Here is a 14,260-nt window from a genome sequence, read left to right as displayed (position 1 = left end):
GCGTCTGCGTCTGTTCCCCCTGTATTTGCTAATTATCATCTCAGCTTGATATAATAATATATGTAACATTGCTTCTATCGATATACCTCGTCTCACTCTTATCTGCTCAACGCAACAATCTCGGCCAAAGCATCCACATCGACGGGTCCATCCTTGGCCTCGATTTTAGCGCTCATGTCTGCCAGCCGCCGCCTGCCTCGCATGAAGATATGGGACTTAGGGATGCTTATCGTGGATTCTGCTCCCATACCATCGTCCACCGCCTGATTGCCCACTGCCCCCTCGAAGTCTGCCCATTCGACGTCGTCTCGACATCACATGATTCACAACCGCGCTCGCGCTGGAGAATATGATGGAGTTGGCTATCTTGTCTTTGGGACGCGCCGCAATGGGTCTCATGGTCGGAAACGATGTGCGCCAATTTGCCTCCTTCCTTTATACATGTGCAGTCGTCTGAGTACCGTCTGCTCCCGCAGCCCGGCGCTACCGCTCGTTCACTTGTCGTCCCCACGTCGAACTGTCGTGTGTTGAACGCGGGCTAAAACAACTTTGAGCTTGGTACTTGACGACGCAGGCTGTTTAGTGCTCAAGTGCATGACCACTGGCAGTGGCGACACCAGCAACCGTGCCGGAGCATGCTCCTCGCCGCCGTTACAGATTGAGCAGGTGTGTGGTGGTGAGGACGGCACGTTCGATGCGCGCCACGGCTATTTGATGAATTGATGTACGCTTCCTTTTTTCTATGCGGTTTAGCTTGTAACCATATCTTATGCCCGCGGTAAGCAGCCACCCGGCAAGTCCAGTCCCCGGTTTCGTAACTATGAGTCTATTGGATATAATGATTGAGCCTCTTGGTGCGCAATTCTATGTAGTCTTAACTCTCTTCCATGCCGGCTTCCCGCCGCGTCCTCCCTTCTCTCCCTCCTTTGATGCGGCGCCGCCAGCCATCACAGCCGCAGGGCGCTTTGCGGGCACGACAGGCGGGGGCTGCTGCTGACCGCCCGTCACGAGGACAACACCATGGCGCGCCTTGAGCGCGTTGTACAGCGCGGTATTGAATCCCACGAGCTGCAGACCAACGACTTCGACGTCTATGAACCCCGCGGGAAACTTGGCGCGAACAAGCCGGTCAGCCTCTTCCGCCGACACGCAAGACGGCGTGCCGAATGCAATATCCATGAGCGCTTTGGTGTCCTGGATGCACGTTGGGTGAGGGTTGGCTGACAATAAATGACTCGGAAGCTCACGATCGACTTGTGCGGGCGGGTCGCGCGCGGATAAACTAGCTGGTGGCAGAGGAACGTCCCTGCGTAGGTTATATACCCGCCCTGGCCTGCACGCTGGACCGTGATGAACAGTTCGCGAGTGCTGTGCACCAGTGGCCCGAGGTCGGACCCTTCCTTCCACTCCTTTCTCGCGCCATCGTACACCACAGTTGGCGCAAACGCGAGGTAGCCGACGCTTGCGCAGGACACGGTGCGGTTAGGTAAGAACAGGACGTGATTCATGAAGCTGAGAGGCATTAGCAACCACAGAGAGCGACTCTGAGCATTCACCTTTGGGTTGTAGCGTCCTAGAAAATAGTCAATCACGGAGCCTGTCTTAGTCCATGCCCAGTTGCTTACCCTGGCTAGGAACGCAAACAGATTCTCACTTGCTTGACAAATATTATACGATGGCGGCAAATTCGTGTGCTTGACCGTGGAGCTCCTGCCGGAGGAAAGGGACATCAGCCGTGTTTGGCATCGCGAAACCGCAGATTCCGCCTGGTGTGAAAGATTAAAGGGTGCGGCCAGCAGCGAGCAAAAATCTCACCGCTCGAGCAACTTGATACTCATATGCCGCAATAAGCACGACAGTCTCCTGGTCGTTTTGTTTCTGCGACCGCTCCTTCTTCTCGACCTGTACAGCGCCAAGGTCTTTGTTTTCTTTGCGTAGCAACTCGACTTCAGCTTTCAAGTCCCGCACGGTCTATGCAGCGTCAGAGATGCCATTTGCGGCCTATGCAAGTAGCATCACTCACCTCCTGCATCGATTCCTTTTTCTCCTTCAATGTGGCAATTTGACCTTGGAGATCTGTCGCATACGCATCCCATTCGGCAACTGTCTATGCAAAGAGCGATTGCTTAACGTCCTGCTCAAGGGTCGGGACGCTCTCACCTTCCGCTGCTCCTTCCGTTGTTCCTTCACTTTGTCGTACTTGGCGCGAAGAGTGGCGAGTGCCTCCGATGTCGTCGAGGGGCCAGTGCGAAGCTCTGACATTTGCTGGTCCATCTATAATATCATATATGGGTCAGTACTAGGAACTATTTGGACAGTCGGAGAAGACGTGCCGTCTCAAGCTGCCCCTTCAAATCCTTCGTTTCGCGCTCTAACACCCCGACCTCCTTGAGCGCATTGTCAGCCTTCTGTGTTCAATGTCAGCTCATTCGACATCCAGATAGGGCCGCGCGAAACCTTCTCTGCGCGTTGTTTCTGGAATAATAAAAAATCTGTTCAGCGCCGTCACCATTCACACCAAATCGGACAACGCACCTCTTTGGCCACTGTCGTTACCGTAGCGAGGGCTTTGCGAAGCGAGCTCTCCATCTTTCGATACTCCTAAACAGACCGTCAGAAAGACGAAGGAAGATTAGCACGGCACGCACATGAAACCACACCTCCTTGCTTTTGCGCTCGTCTTCGCGGCTCCGGCGGTGGCGCAAGGGGCTGGGGTCGAGCAAAACCTCCTTCGCATCCTCGTCCGACTCGCTCTTCTGGCGGAAAAGGCAGCAATTCAGCGAAGGGAGCGTAAATGAGGGGAAGTCAACGGGCGCACCATTTCGACTTCAGGGTCGCTGTCTTCGTCAGCCAGCACAGCAATCGCCGGCCCTGGATCTCCCTGGAGCTGTGTTGCATCAGCGAGTGGCGGGAGAGGGCATTGCGACGCACCAGTGCCTCCAGTGTGTCGTCCAGGCCAGCCATGAGCTTGCGCGAACGCTGGAGGAATGCCGCCTCGTCGTCGTTCATTCGCAAAAGGAAGCGGCAGAAAGAAGCGCCGAAGGTAACGACACTCTGCATTGATGCGTGAGAATGGGACCATGGGTCGATTCGCCGCGGAAGGTGCCGAAGACAAGCTTTGGAGTGGCTTCAGGGCTGAAAATGGGAGCAGAAGCATCGCTCACCTTCGGAAAGCTGACTTGAAGCAGCGTGGTGGCTTCTCGGGACGTTGAAACGCGTGGCGAGCCTGGCTACAGCGCGTCGCGTCAGACGCTTTTGGCAGCTGGCCAATGTTGCTACGGTGGCCCGCCGCAACGGTACTGTCCCGACAATCGTCTCGCATGTTAGGTGGCCATCGCCAGCCAGCTAGTCCGTCTTCGCTGGTGCATGGGTGATAGTGAGCGGGAGAAGGGCCTTTGGCTTGGCGCTGACGTGGCGATCACGTCATCGGCCACACCTTGTCTTTTGCCCTCCGAGTCTCCTTCCATTCCGCCCATGTTCTCGACGCGTCGGACGCGCGAGCCGCGCGCTCATTTGAAGCCGACAACCATATCACACCGATACTGGACAAGGAAACGGGAAGCACAGGTGCGTCTCCTTCTCTTACTGATCATGATCGTCTCACCAGTGAAAATTGTCAGAAGTTTTGCTAGGACGATAAGTACTGGCGGGACAAGTATGGAGTCCAGTTGGCAACGAGGCGTCGCATGCTTCTAGACCACGGTAAGTACACGCCCGTCGTGAGAACAAGCATGAGGCACCTGCTCACCAACTTAGTGTCTCTTCAGCCTACCTTTATCCCTCGTCCGTCTCCCACTCTTCTTCCCGAATCCTCGCGCCACAACGACCAGCTTAGCCCTGGGCCGGCCCGGAGTACCCTCTTACCGCAGCCCAGGCAACAGCCTATTGCACCACCTTGGTCCTTGGCCGCCCTGTTTCTGTCGGTGCGGAAGCCAGTCTCGTTGGAACTGGCCAACGGCAATCCGAGGCACGCCCGGGTACTGCCCGGGTCTTCTTGTCACCCAGCTGGGTCCCACAAGCATTCACCGCGCCAGGTCCCGCCTCATCGCGGACCTCACCAGCGATTAAAATCCGCGCGTCAATTTCCCTCGTCTCGCCTAGCGCAAACTTCAACAACTCGACGACCGATACAGAGGCTGTCTCGCTGGCTGGCGAGGGTTGAAGGTTTTTTAAGGACGCGGATCGCTGAGGATGCTTAAAGGTGTGTTGCTATCACTCTCCTCAAGCATGTTTCATGATTGTGTTGTCTAGTTTGTGTCATAAAGTAACTTGAAGATGCTGCCTAAAATGTTTGCTCCTCGTCCTCCTCTGCTCGCAGCAACGGCTCCTGTGGTGCCAGCCCGACACTCCTCGCACCCATCACGATCTCCTCGCCGATTTCCCGCGGCACCCCATAATGCAGCCTGAGCATGTCAAACAGCTCTTCATCCGCCCGCTCGAGCAAGTCGACCCAAATATGTGTGTCCTCTGTCATTGCTAGTTCCAGCGCGCGTTTCAGTGCAGCAATGTGCCCGCAAACGGCGGGGTGTGTCGCAGAGGCCTTGCGCTGACACTGCAATGTCCAAATTAGTGAGTGGCACAGCAAAACAACACGACGGAAAGTCACCTTGGAAGAACAGAAACGAGCACCGCTGCATCCGCCACAAATTCGTGTCTCATCGAGGCCCAAGCTTCCGCGGGGGCGGCGCTGTCCACCGCTGGTGGGACGAAGGAGTGAGCACTCGAGGTTGGTGCATGGCGCGTGGTAGAGGGTCATGATGACCCGGTAGGCCTCCATTAGGATGTCTTCTTCCTGCGGGGACTCGGATGCTCCCAATGTGACATTGGTGAGTGGCTCGGAATGAGGCTCGAAGTCGGCGAGCGCATCGGCAGTGGGAGAGCTGTAGGCGGCGGACATGGTTCAAGTTGGTGGAAGAGGGTTGTGTCGGAAGAAATGCTACGAGAGGCGTGACCAGCAACTGAAGTACCTGGCCATAGCAACTTGTGCTTTGACCAATCCATTGTTTGATGACAGGCATTGACAGCGCTTTGACTTCCAACAGAATTTCAACTTGTTGTACATAGAGAAGAACGACAAAAAAGATTTAATAGCGAGCAATCGCATAACTCTACCCTCTGGCGCGCGACTTCGGCTTGGACGACGAGGATACACCTGGTGGACGTGAATATCGCAAAAACAGCGGTTACGGGAGACACGCACGTTTGGCGGTGAATCCAGCTTGCTTCAGGTATTCATGGCCGCTCGTCTACAACGGCAATGCGGTTTGTAAGCAGCGTCACGTCCTGAATGAAGGATGGATGGAACGTACACTGGGCTTACTGCGTCCTGAGGACAAAGGGGCAGCTTTACTGATGGCTGGGGACGATATACGTGAGCGCGGGATGGATTGGGCAGGAGGAGCAAGCATACGTGGATGGGTAACGGCGCGAATCGGTGGGGCGGACAGTGTTGGGACTTCAGCAAGCCAGTTAACCGATGGAAACGGTAAATTTAAACGAGCGCGCACGACTGGACACCCGAGCCCTCTTGCGCACTGGGGATGGGGATTCGGCCGCCTCGCTATCGGCGTCTTGGGGCGAAAGCTCGACGTGATGCTCTTCCGGTTCGGCCTTGACACGCACGGCAGCCTGAGAGCCGCCCAGCCCCCAATCTTCGCCCACCATCTTGCTGAAAGCATGGAGCGCCTCCACAAGTCCACCGCTTTTGCGAATCATGCCGATGATGCGCGCCTGTGAAAGCCCAGTCTTGTGGGAGAAGGCGGCGAGCTCAGCGTTGACATCGATGACCTGGAGGCGAGTTTTAACGTTGAATGCCCGAGAAAGCTTGGAAGTCGCACAACAGCGGGTTCAGTCTCGTATAGGTCGTCGTCACTCGCGGAGGCAGCCACATGCGATCGCTTGCGGTTGCTGGAGGTCGCGGTCCCAGTCGGGGGCACAGTAGATTGACGATTCGCCCTTCAGCGGGTTAGCACCTCAAATATGGCACAGGAAAAGACACCACGCACTGGCGCGCCATAGAGGCTGAAGACAAGAGTGCTTCAGGGTCGCATTTTCAGGGTCCCAGTGCCGGACAAAGCCAGGGCAGCCGCGGGCGGCTGAAACGTGAAGGGAGACGGAAGGAAAGAAGCCACGTCAGCGTCACGTGAAGATGATCGACGGATCATGACGTGGCTTCCCTTTCCCTCCTTCCTCTCCGCTCCCTCGCGCCGAAGCTCCCCGCGCACTAAGCACGTCTCTGGCCATGTCTAGCAGCGTCTAATACGACAGTATGGATTTCTGCGGTGCACCTTAGCTCAGCGCACAAGGTGTGTTGACCGGCGACTCCGAGTCAGACCCTGACTTCTTAACCCGGCCCTGCTTACTTATCCTCGTTTAGGCGGTCCTTCCCACCCTTCATCGGCGGCTTTACGCTTGCTTTACGCCCACCAAACGAGTTTCTTTCGGCCCACGGTCCGTACTCGAAAGGCCGCGCTAAAATTTCAAGCGGCCTCTTGCTCTTGCTGCTGACCATGCCCGGCCCACGGTGAGTGCTGCTCGCTGAGGCCGTTCCTATCCTGACCTTAATGACCAGATATACCCAATCCGACGGCGAGAACCTTCTCATGTACCTCGCCCACCCCGCGCGGCGCGCGCTGGACCGCCAGTGTCTAGCGACGTATAGCGCGCTTGGACCTAGGGTGCGTCTTCTCCCCCGCTGTCGCTTGGTCTGGCTCGTGCTTACTCGCCTCAGTCTGCCGAGGCTTGGTCGCGGCAGCATAAACCCGAGGGCTGGCTGCATTATTATCGCACCCTGCATAAGGCGGACTATTACATTCGGAAGCTGGTAATGGAATGGGCGGAGTGGGAAGACGGGTGCGTATGCACTTAGGCGTTGCAGTCAATCTTGCTGACTTTCTGCGAGGGACAACGAAGAAGGGAGAACCTCAGAAGGGCATTCTGACGACGAGGTGCGTTGTATTCTCCCAATCTCCATCCTATCCTCAAATTGCCCTGGCGCAGGACGAAAAACAGCACTCAGACGACGTTGATATCGAGCTCGAGGCCCACGTTGACGCCATTCAAACCGCCTATCCCCACGCTTCGCGCGATTTGATTTATCTTGCCATAGAGAAGCATGGCGACCCTGGGCGTGTTGCCGACATGTTTGCGGAGCTTCTCGACTCGGAGGGTCATTCAAGCGCAGACACTACGCCTACGCCTCAAAAACGGAGGCACCAACAGCGAGGCGGCTACGAGTCCGATTCGGACTACAAAACAGAAGCGAGCGAGGAGAGCACGCCGAGGCGGAAGAAACGGCGAGGTAGGTCCTGTTGTCTTTGATTCGTTGGCCTTGACATCGATATTGTCAGCGCCTGGCACGCCAACCCCTGTGCCTTCTTCGCGTTCCAGGGATACTCCAGAGTCAGATGACGATGACCTCCCACTTGCTCCGGCGCGTATGTCTTTTCCGAAAGACATAGAATGTACTACTGAGTCCATAACTAGCCCAAGTCCGGCGAGCAGCACGCAACTTGAGGTTTAACACGCCTTGTAGGTGGTTCCCATTTGCCTCACGACACCGATTGGCCTGATATCTGACTTCAGCAGCCTCCGTTGACCTCGACTCCGAGTCGAGCACAGAAAAAGGCCAATCATAGCAAGCCCCAGAGCCAGCGCGGTACGTCCTTCGTTCAACTCTAATGTTACCATTGTCTGATTGTCGGTCAGCATATGTCCTCGTCCCGCCTCTCCCGGTACTCAAAATCACCCCCAAACACAAGAAGTCAGTGCGATATGACCTCAGGCTGCCGCCAGTGGGTGCGGGCAAGGATCGCGGCGAGCTTCGCAGGTTCGCGCCGAATCCGCAGCGGACGGTGCCAATGAAGGGGCGGGGAGGGCCGCGAAGAGGAAAATCACCTGAGGTTTAAGGTGACGCGTGGGCACTTGCCTGCTAGAATAACAACGTTACTTGTAACTAAGCTTATAAATTTGAAATCAGTTCAATCAATGCTCGCCTAAGTAGTATGTAACACCACTGAAGTTTACCGAAGCTTCGTGCCATGGGTTTCCGATTCCTGATGCCTCCTCAGTTAGCCTTCATGGTTCTACTACGTTCATGGCCACTCTTGGTGAATGGCTTGTAGTGGTCGGCGACAGATGATCTGACTCGGATCTGATTGCCACGTGTCACCTCACCAAGCCCTCCTTCTTTGCTTCCGCCCACCACGGTCAGTCGGTCGACGTCGTCTTTGCCCACTGGCATGCTCCCATGCCGGCTTCAAGGTGAGTAGTCTGCCAGTGTGCGTCCCTGGAGCGCGCTCATATCGGCGTTTCAGGTCTAAGCGGGTGACTGCGATCCAGCCTCCGAGTGCGAGTCGGTCTGTTGCCCCCTTGCCGTCTGGGTCGCCGGCGGAAAGATGTTGCAACGGCTGACCAGCTCTTTCAGCTCCCTCAAGACGTCTGGCGCCGTCAAACGTCGCTCACAGTTTACCGCCGCTGAAGATATCCTCCTCGTCTCGCACCTCTGCAGGATTCCAGCGGCGAAACGCCGGCATAAGAAGGTTTTTGAGCGGATTCATGCTGAGGTGAGTCGCACCCTTTCCCACCAAACACTAAAAATGGAAGGGCTGATGTCTAATTCAGCAGCCTGGCCTGCAACGCCATTCTGCCCGCTCGTGGTTCGACCGCTATTGCCGCAGGAGGGACGAATACGACTTTATGTGCGAGATGAGGGCGAGGGAATTGGGCTCTGCAAGGTGCGTGGTTTCTTTTTACTCGAGATTTGACTCTGACTGCTTTCTAGCGCTGATGAGCCGAATACTGACACCCGGACTCCGACTGGTTTGCAACTCAGCGCCGACGACAAGCTGCTGGCGGTCACCATCGGGCTCAATGTCATCGCGCAAGTGCATAACGTTCCTATCAGGGAAGTGTACTCGATATGGGAGGCTGAAGGCTGCTTGGAGCGCGTTGACGCGGTGTTGTCGTTGGCTGGGAATGGCTCGGATGTAGAGATGACCAGCGTGGAATCAGATGCGAGTAGCTCTCAGTCGCCTGACTCTGAATCTGAGTCCGACAACGACGTCACCCCTTCTTCCCTCCACAAATCCACCAGCCAATACGACTTCGACACTGAAAACGCACAGGACCTGTCAACCGGCCACTCAAACTCTTCCCGCGCAACCTCCCTTGCTCCTGCTGGTGAAAGTGAAGTCGATGCTGCAGGTAGGGCCGACCGTATCGAGTCGGACCTGGAGGATCATCCATCAATCAACCAATCGACTTCGTTTCACGCAACCTCCATTCCTGCTCATGCTGGCGACAGCGAATCAGACCCTGAAGAGTCGCCCAAATCCGGATTTGAGTCGGATGACAATGCCAGCTCGTCGTCTGGAGCAAAATCCGCCAGGGAATCTGAGTCTGTCATTGACAGCGAGTCGGATAAGGGAGAATTAGGCCGAGATGCGACAGGGAGCGAGTTGGACTGGGAAGAAGGCAACGCAACGATGCTGGTCGACTCGGAATCTGATCCTGACACAGGACCTGAGGAAAGCGAACACGACGCCGATTCGGATGAGCCTCGCGACCTTACTCCGCCACCCGAGCTTACTCCCCGCGCGCCGAGGCGCATGATGGCGCGTCGCTTGTACAACGGGCAGCCCATCTTGACGCTCGACAGCTTGAGCACCATTGCCTCAGCCGATGAAGGGAGTGCCGCTAGCGAGTCTCATATGTCGCAGACACACTGCACGGGCGACGGAGTGGGGGCGAGTGATGGCGAGGAGCAAGAGAGCACGTATATCGCGACACAGCCCGATTTATTTGGCCCGCCATTGGGTCCGTCGAAGCGTCGCGGGAAAGAGAGGGGACGGAAAGACAAAGCCGAGGAGGAGATGGACTTCGAGAATTTCAGCTGGGGGAGCTTGAGGCGATGATGAAGACGATTGAATCTGCGTTCAAGTTCACTTATGTATATGGTTTTAGTACTTACTGCAAGATCGCAACACCTCTGAGATTGCGTCCTAGAAACACTGGGTATACTAGTACTTATACTCACATTTTGTGATACTGCACAAAATTGAAATTGTCGACGTCGTGATCGGTGCATGACGTAGTACAACGAGTGACTAGAAGAACGAAACAAAAGATGCGCCTGGGCTATGGATTTCCCCCACCCGACCAAGCCTGGGCGGGATGATGTACCTTTTACTTCTTGCCGAAATCCGAACGGATTAGGGGAGAGCCACTCTGGTGGCTCTCAGTGGCGCCGCATGAAAATTTGAAAGGATAAAGCGGTTTGAATCCAGTCGTTCGACTGGTGCCACAAACGTAGACGCTCTACGTGAAGCGAGCTGATTAACTCGCGCTCAGCAAGAATAGAGGGTACTGGGGTCAATCCAAAAAAACGACAGAAAGTTGGAGATAGTGCACTTGTGTGTGGAGGCGGGCGATTTCTTGCTGCTCTTAGTGTCAGATCCAGATTTGCATAGGGGAATAGAGGGACGAACGGCGTGGGGAAGGGGTGGACTGGGGTCGCTCTTATCCGAGTCTCGCAGGGCGCGAGGTGTTGCTGTTTGAACAGCCTGGGACGTTATGAGTCCGACCTAGGAGGATTAGTAGAAGGCACGGAGACAGAGAGCATGCCGGTTGGCGATGTACCATGAACACACGCTCGGCCGCGATGAGCTCCTGCTCGAGTTGTCCGAGGAGAGTCTTGTTTCGCCGCCCATGGGTTATGCGTTTCAGAGATCCCTGGCGTGCGATTGAGTCAAATACTTGCTGGACTTGCGTCAGGACCCTGTTGCTATCGAGTAAGTTGGAGATCAAGAAGTGAAGAGTGTTTACTGACTCTTCAAAGCGGACCAGATGTAGCAGAACGGACTTCGGAAGGGGGGGAGGGTCCATCCCGATTGACTCGTACATCGTGTTGACGACGCGCGCTGCGTGAAGCGCCAGCGCAGCCGCGCGCGATGTGCAGTCTCCCGCTCGCTGTCAAGACGGAGTCAGTGTTGTCGCCTAGCCAACGGCTGTACATACCTCGAATACGTCCCCGATTGCGAGGATCAAGCCGACTGACGACTTGAGAGGCGGACACACATCTGCGGCCTCCTTGAGGACCTCGAGGAGAGTGCGGAAAGCATCGACGGTGAGAGACAACTTGGTACTAGTAGAAAACGGCTCGTCAAGGGAGCAAGCAGAGGGAAGGCGTCGACGCTTGCGCATGCCCGTGACGGTGGAGAGTTGCTTGCAGAATACGGTCTTATACTTGGTGAGAGTCGGGCAGTGCAGCACAGCCGGCGCTAATCAGGCTGGCGTCAAGCAAGAACTCAGAATGCTGTTGCAAAGCTGTTGAGGCAATGATTCGGCCGAAACCTCGTTTGGTGGAACAGTCGGAGGCAGCCTACAAGCATATTCAAAGCGGACGAGCAAGGGGAAAACAAACACCTTTCGCTTGTGAGCCCCTCAGGTTCATGCATGCTCTTCGTCTGGGAGCGCTTGCAGACGAGAAATGGCGGGAGGAGACTCCGGTAAGGCAGAGGCGTCGGCGTGGTCGTGGAGAGGGAAAGCAAAGGGAAAGATAGCGTGTGAGCGCTGATCGGCTATCGCGCCGGGCAACGCCGATTGGCTGGGTGCACGTGCGCTCGATGACGTGATTGTCTTCCCGCTTGCGTTCGCCCACCACCCGCTCTGCCCGCCACGAATATCAGGTCCACTGGCCTGGCGTTGCCAAGTCTGCTGACTAGGCCAGGCGCCCACCTCATCCCGCCTGAAGCGAGTCCGTCCTCGCCAGCAACAACAGTCCGAGGAAATCAAGAAGGAACCTTCCCTGCAGGGTCCGAGTTGGCGTGAGCCGTCAGTCACATATGCCGGGCCGCAACGTACCCACGCCCACCGTTTCATCCTCGTCCTCCCGCCATCATGGATATTGTCCACGCGCCTGACGAAACAACAGCCTTGCTTGCAAAAGCCCACAAGCGAGCAGCCAAGTGGGAGCAAGACATGCTCGCTCTGCGGGGGAGGCTCCAGTTGGTGGGTCGGTTCATTTATGTTACTCGCAGGCTGACATTAGCCGTAGGACGAATCTTCGGGCACGGTTCTAACGGAGACAGAAGAGGATGAACTCGATTCGCCGGAGTCGGAGACGGGTGTGCTAGTGCGTTTTGCTGGCCGTCTGCTTTCTGCTTCTACTCACAACTGTGTTAACGGTCAGAAGGTCGAGTGCGACTCCTCCGACGAGAAGACGCACATTCTCCTCGAAGCACGGCCAATGCGCCTGCGACGCACTATAAAAGACGAGCGGCGGGCAAAAGAGGCCTGGTTCAGCGTGGGTAGCTTGTCTTCCACCTAACTCGGAACTGACGAGGGGCGAAAGCACTGCATCCACGTCGAGACAGTCATGCGAGCGACACACGAAGCTGCTAAGGTTGCAGTGCAGGAGAAGGTAGAGGCTGTCAAGGTGCGCTGCTGTTCGTTGTCTGTTAAGGTACCAACGGCATGCAGGAGTCGACGCTACTTTGCAAATCCCTGCGAAGGGATGTTCGCAGGCTTGAGCGCAAACTCGAGCAGGTGTGTCGTGTCGTGCATTTTTTGTGCCTGCGGCTGACATTGCTCAAGACGAAAACGGAAAGCGAAGCGGTACAATTCCACAGCTGCATTCCGAGTCAGTCTCATTTGCTGAATGGACAAATAGGCGTTTGCTTCCCTTCGTCGCAAGTACAAGAAGGCAAAGGGAGAACGAAACGTGCTTCGCGAGGTGAGCTTGGGCTTACCAATACTTTCTTTCTTAATGCTATTGTCAATAGAAACCTGGCGAAGACGCGGGGCTTATCGCCCAGCTCCGAGCGAAGATCGCAGCCCTTGAAGACGACGCCAAGTTGGTGCGTGTGTGTTGTGCCTCGTTGCCTGCATTTTGCTCACCCATTCGCCTTCAGCAAGCAACCAAGCATGATGCCGCCGTCCAGGTCCTCACACAGGACAAGAACCGTCTGGCTCAGTCCAATGCGCAGCTGAAGAACGCTGTTGCTAACATCCAGCGCGTGTCCTTGGTCGTGTCTGGCAGCTCAGCGAATGGGCAGGGTGTCAACGAGCAGCAGCGCGGCGGTCGCAAGAAGCGCAAGCGGGGGAACAAGGGAGAGAAGGGTGGCTCACCTCCAAACAAGAAGCGAAAGGTGCAGGTGGGAAATAATAAGATCCGGTCATAATTTGAATCAAACTGCTGTGTATGTTGGTTTCAAAAGCATCACACTAAGTAGTCCGAAGAGTCATGGGTGATCAAAATTCAACTGGGGGCCTGAGGCTTCGAATTCAAGTTGCTGAGGGCCAGCCTCAGGCTGTGTACATATATTCCAGGAAGCTACTATTTTGATCCACAAATTATTAGTCCTTGTCAGAGTCAAAAATGGGGACTTCGCTCTCAAACATGCCTGGCAAAGCTCGAAATTTTTGTCCCAGTTTTTTTTCTATATATAGTCTGACATTTTCTTAGTAATAATTAGGTAAGAAACTTCAAGTTTTTTACCTAATTATTACTAAATTTTCTGACATTTCTCAGGCAAAAGTTGCGCAAAAAAAGTTCAAATTTTGACTCGGAAAAAATTTATTGTCAGGGGAACCCCTGCTTCGGCCTCCTTCGGACCGTCTGAGCGCATCCGAGGCACATCTGACCGGCGCCCCCTCGGACGCTCCGACCCACCCCGACCATCGTCCACGGCCTCCTTCGCCCGCACAATCACCAATCCGTCAAGACCCTCCCAACGATCACCTTGGGACAGAGCCTGTAACACCGCTCAGGCCTTCTGCGCTCTACGTCGGCAGTTACAGACGACCAGTATATAGTTGGCGCCCTAGCAGGTGGACCCTTCCTGCTAGGTCGGTCCCTCCGTGTATTTCCGTAGCTTTTATTCACGCTTTGGATCCTCCCCTGCTAGGCTTTCGTCGGAGTCTCCAGGGTTGCCCTTACATTTATTCACAAATTTCAATTTTTTTTTTACCTTTTTTACAGGGAAAAATTGTGGAAACAGCCCAGTGAGTGTGCACTATAGCAGCGTAAGCCCTAGTTATAACAGAACCAGGAATCATCAGGCTCATAGATATTGGCATTATCAAAGAGATGGGCGAGGAGGCGCCCAGCAGTTGTGTCAATTAGTGACTGGGTGCACATATCATGCTATATCAGGAGACTACTGTAGCATTTTAATCAATTCAGCGGTCACGCATCACACCACCCTTAAAATGCCAAAATTTTTTCAGCGGTCACACACAATGGGGACAAACGCCGAAT

At 55.2% G+C, this 14,260-nt stretch overlaps 6 protein-coding genes across 6 annotated transcripts; 3 read left to right on the top strand and 3 right to left on the bottom strand.

Moving 5' to 3' along the window:
* Nucleotides 1-864: 864 nt before the first annotated feature.
* MIND_00411500 (uncharacterized protein) lies at nucleotides 865-3,060 on the bottom strand (the record flags this gene model as incomplete). Its single annotated transcript, XM_037360937.1, has 13 exons — nucleotides 865-1,194; nucleotides 1,248-1,512; nucleotides 1,557-1,573; nucleotides 1,626-1,766; nucleotides 1,816-1,971; nucleotides 2,024-2,107; nucleotides 2,161-2,274; nucleotides 2,334-2,408; nucleotides 2,458-2,475; nucleotides 2,536-2,601; nucleotides 2,649-2,756; nucleotides 2,819-2,881; nucleotides 2,932-3,060. 13 exons carry the CDS (start codon nucleotides 3,058-3,060, stop codon nucleotides 865-867), a joined length of 1,566 nt encoding a protein of 521 aa, XP_037221229.1.
* A 2,048-nt stretch (nucleotides 3,061-5,108) lies between these two features.
* Nucleotides 5,109-6,016, bottom strand: MIND_00411400 (uncharacterized protein; the record flags this gene model as incomplete). The annotated part of the gene is made up of 7 exons (XM_037360936.1): nucleotides 5,109-5,152; nucleotides 5,201-5,246; nucleotides 5,310-5,356; nucleotides 5,411-5,455; nucleotides 5,508-5,787; nucleotides 5,838-5,955; nucleotides 6,006-6,016. 7 exons carry the CDS (start codon nucleotides 6,014-6,016, stop codon nucleotides 5,109-5,111), a joined length of 591 nt encoding a protein of 196 aa, XP_037221228.1.
* A 493-nt stretch (nucleotides 6,017-6,509) lies between these two features.
* MIND_00411300 (uncharacterized protein) lies at nucleotides 6,510-7,637 on the top strand (the record flags this gene model as incomplete). The annotated part of the gene is made up of 8 exons (XM_037360935.1): nucleotides 6,510-6,523; nucleotides 6,572-6,677; nucleotides 6,731-6,852; nucleotides 6,902-6,947; nucleotides 7,000-7,300; nucleotides 7,350-7,436; nucleotides 7,486-7,530; nucleotides 7,585-7,637. 8 exons carry the CDS (start codon nucleotides 6,510-6,512, stop codon nucleotides 7,635-7,637), a joined length of 774 nt encoding a protein of 257 aa, XP_037221227.1.
* A 611-nt stretch (nucleotides 7,638-8,248) lies between these two features.
* On the top strand, nucleotides 8,249-9,914 carry MIND_00411200 (uncharacterized protein; the record flags this gene model as incomplete). The annotated part of the gene is made up of 5 exons (XM_037360934.1): nucleotides 8,249-8,262; nucleotides 8,316-8,357; nucleotides 8,426-8,564; nucleotides 8,623-8,735; nucleotides 8,783-9,914. The coding sequence occupies 5 exons, from the start codon at nucleotides 8,249-8,251 to the stop codon at nucleotides 9,912-9,914; spliced, it is 1,440 nt and encodes a 479-aa protein (XP_037221226.1).
* Nucleotides 9,915-10,371: 457 nt separating this feature from the next.
* Nucleotides 10,372-11,202, bottom strand: MIND_00411100 (uncharacterized protein; the record flags this gene model as incomplete). Its single annotated transcript, XM_037360933.1, has 5 exons — nucleotides 10,372-10,437; nucleotides 10,488-10,583; nucleotides 10,639-10,777; nucleotides 10,829-10,968; nucleotides 11,017-11,202. The coding sequence occupies 5 exons, from the start codon at nucleotides 11,200-11,202 to the stop codon at nucleotides 10,372-10,374; spliced, it is 627 nt and encodes a 208-aa protein (XP_037221225.1).
* A 696-nt stretch (nucleotides 11,203-11,898) lies between these two features.
* On the top strand, nucleotides 11,899-13,181 carry MIND_00411000 (SCP domain-containing protein; the record flags this gene model as incomplete). Its single annotated transcript, XM_037360932.1, has 9 exons — nucleotides 11,899-12,009; nucleotides 12,056-12,133; nucleotides 12,191-12,304; nucleotides 12,353-12,436; nucleotides 12,481-12,546; nucleotides 12,595-12,615; nucleotides 12,671-12,733; nucleotides 12,783-12,857; nucleotides 12,912-13,181. 9 exons carry the CDS (start codon nucleotides 11,899-11,901, stop codon nucleotides 13,179-13,181), a joined length of 882 nt encoding a protein of 293 aa, XP_037221224.1.
* Between the last annotated feature and the right edge of the window lie 1,079 nt (nucleotides 13,182-14,260).

The sequence above is a fragment of the Mycena indigotica genome (genome assembly GCF_014461135.1).
Source record: "Mycena indigotica strain 171206Taipei chromosome Unknown Mind.scaff0004, whole genome shotgun sequence".
In the NCBI taxonomy this organism is placed as follows: Eukaryota; Fungi; Basidiomycota; class Agaricomycetes; order Agaricales; family Mycenaceae; genus Mycena; species Mycena indigotica.
This window is presented reverse-complemented; position numbering and strand designations above follow the sequence as displayed.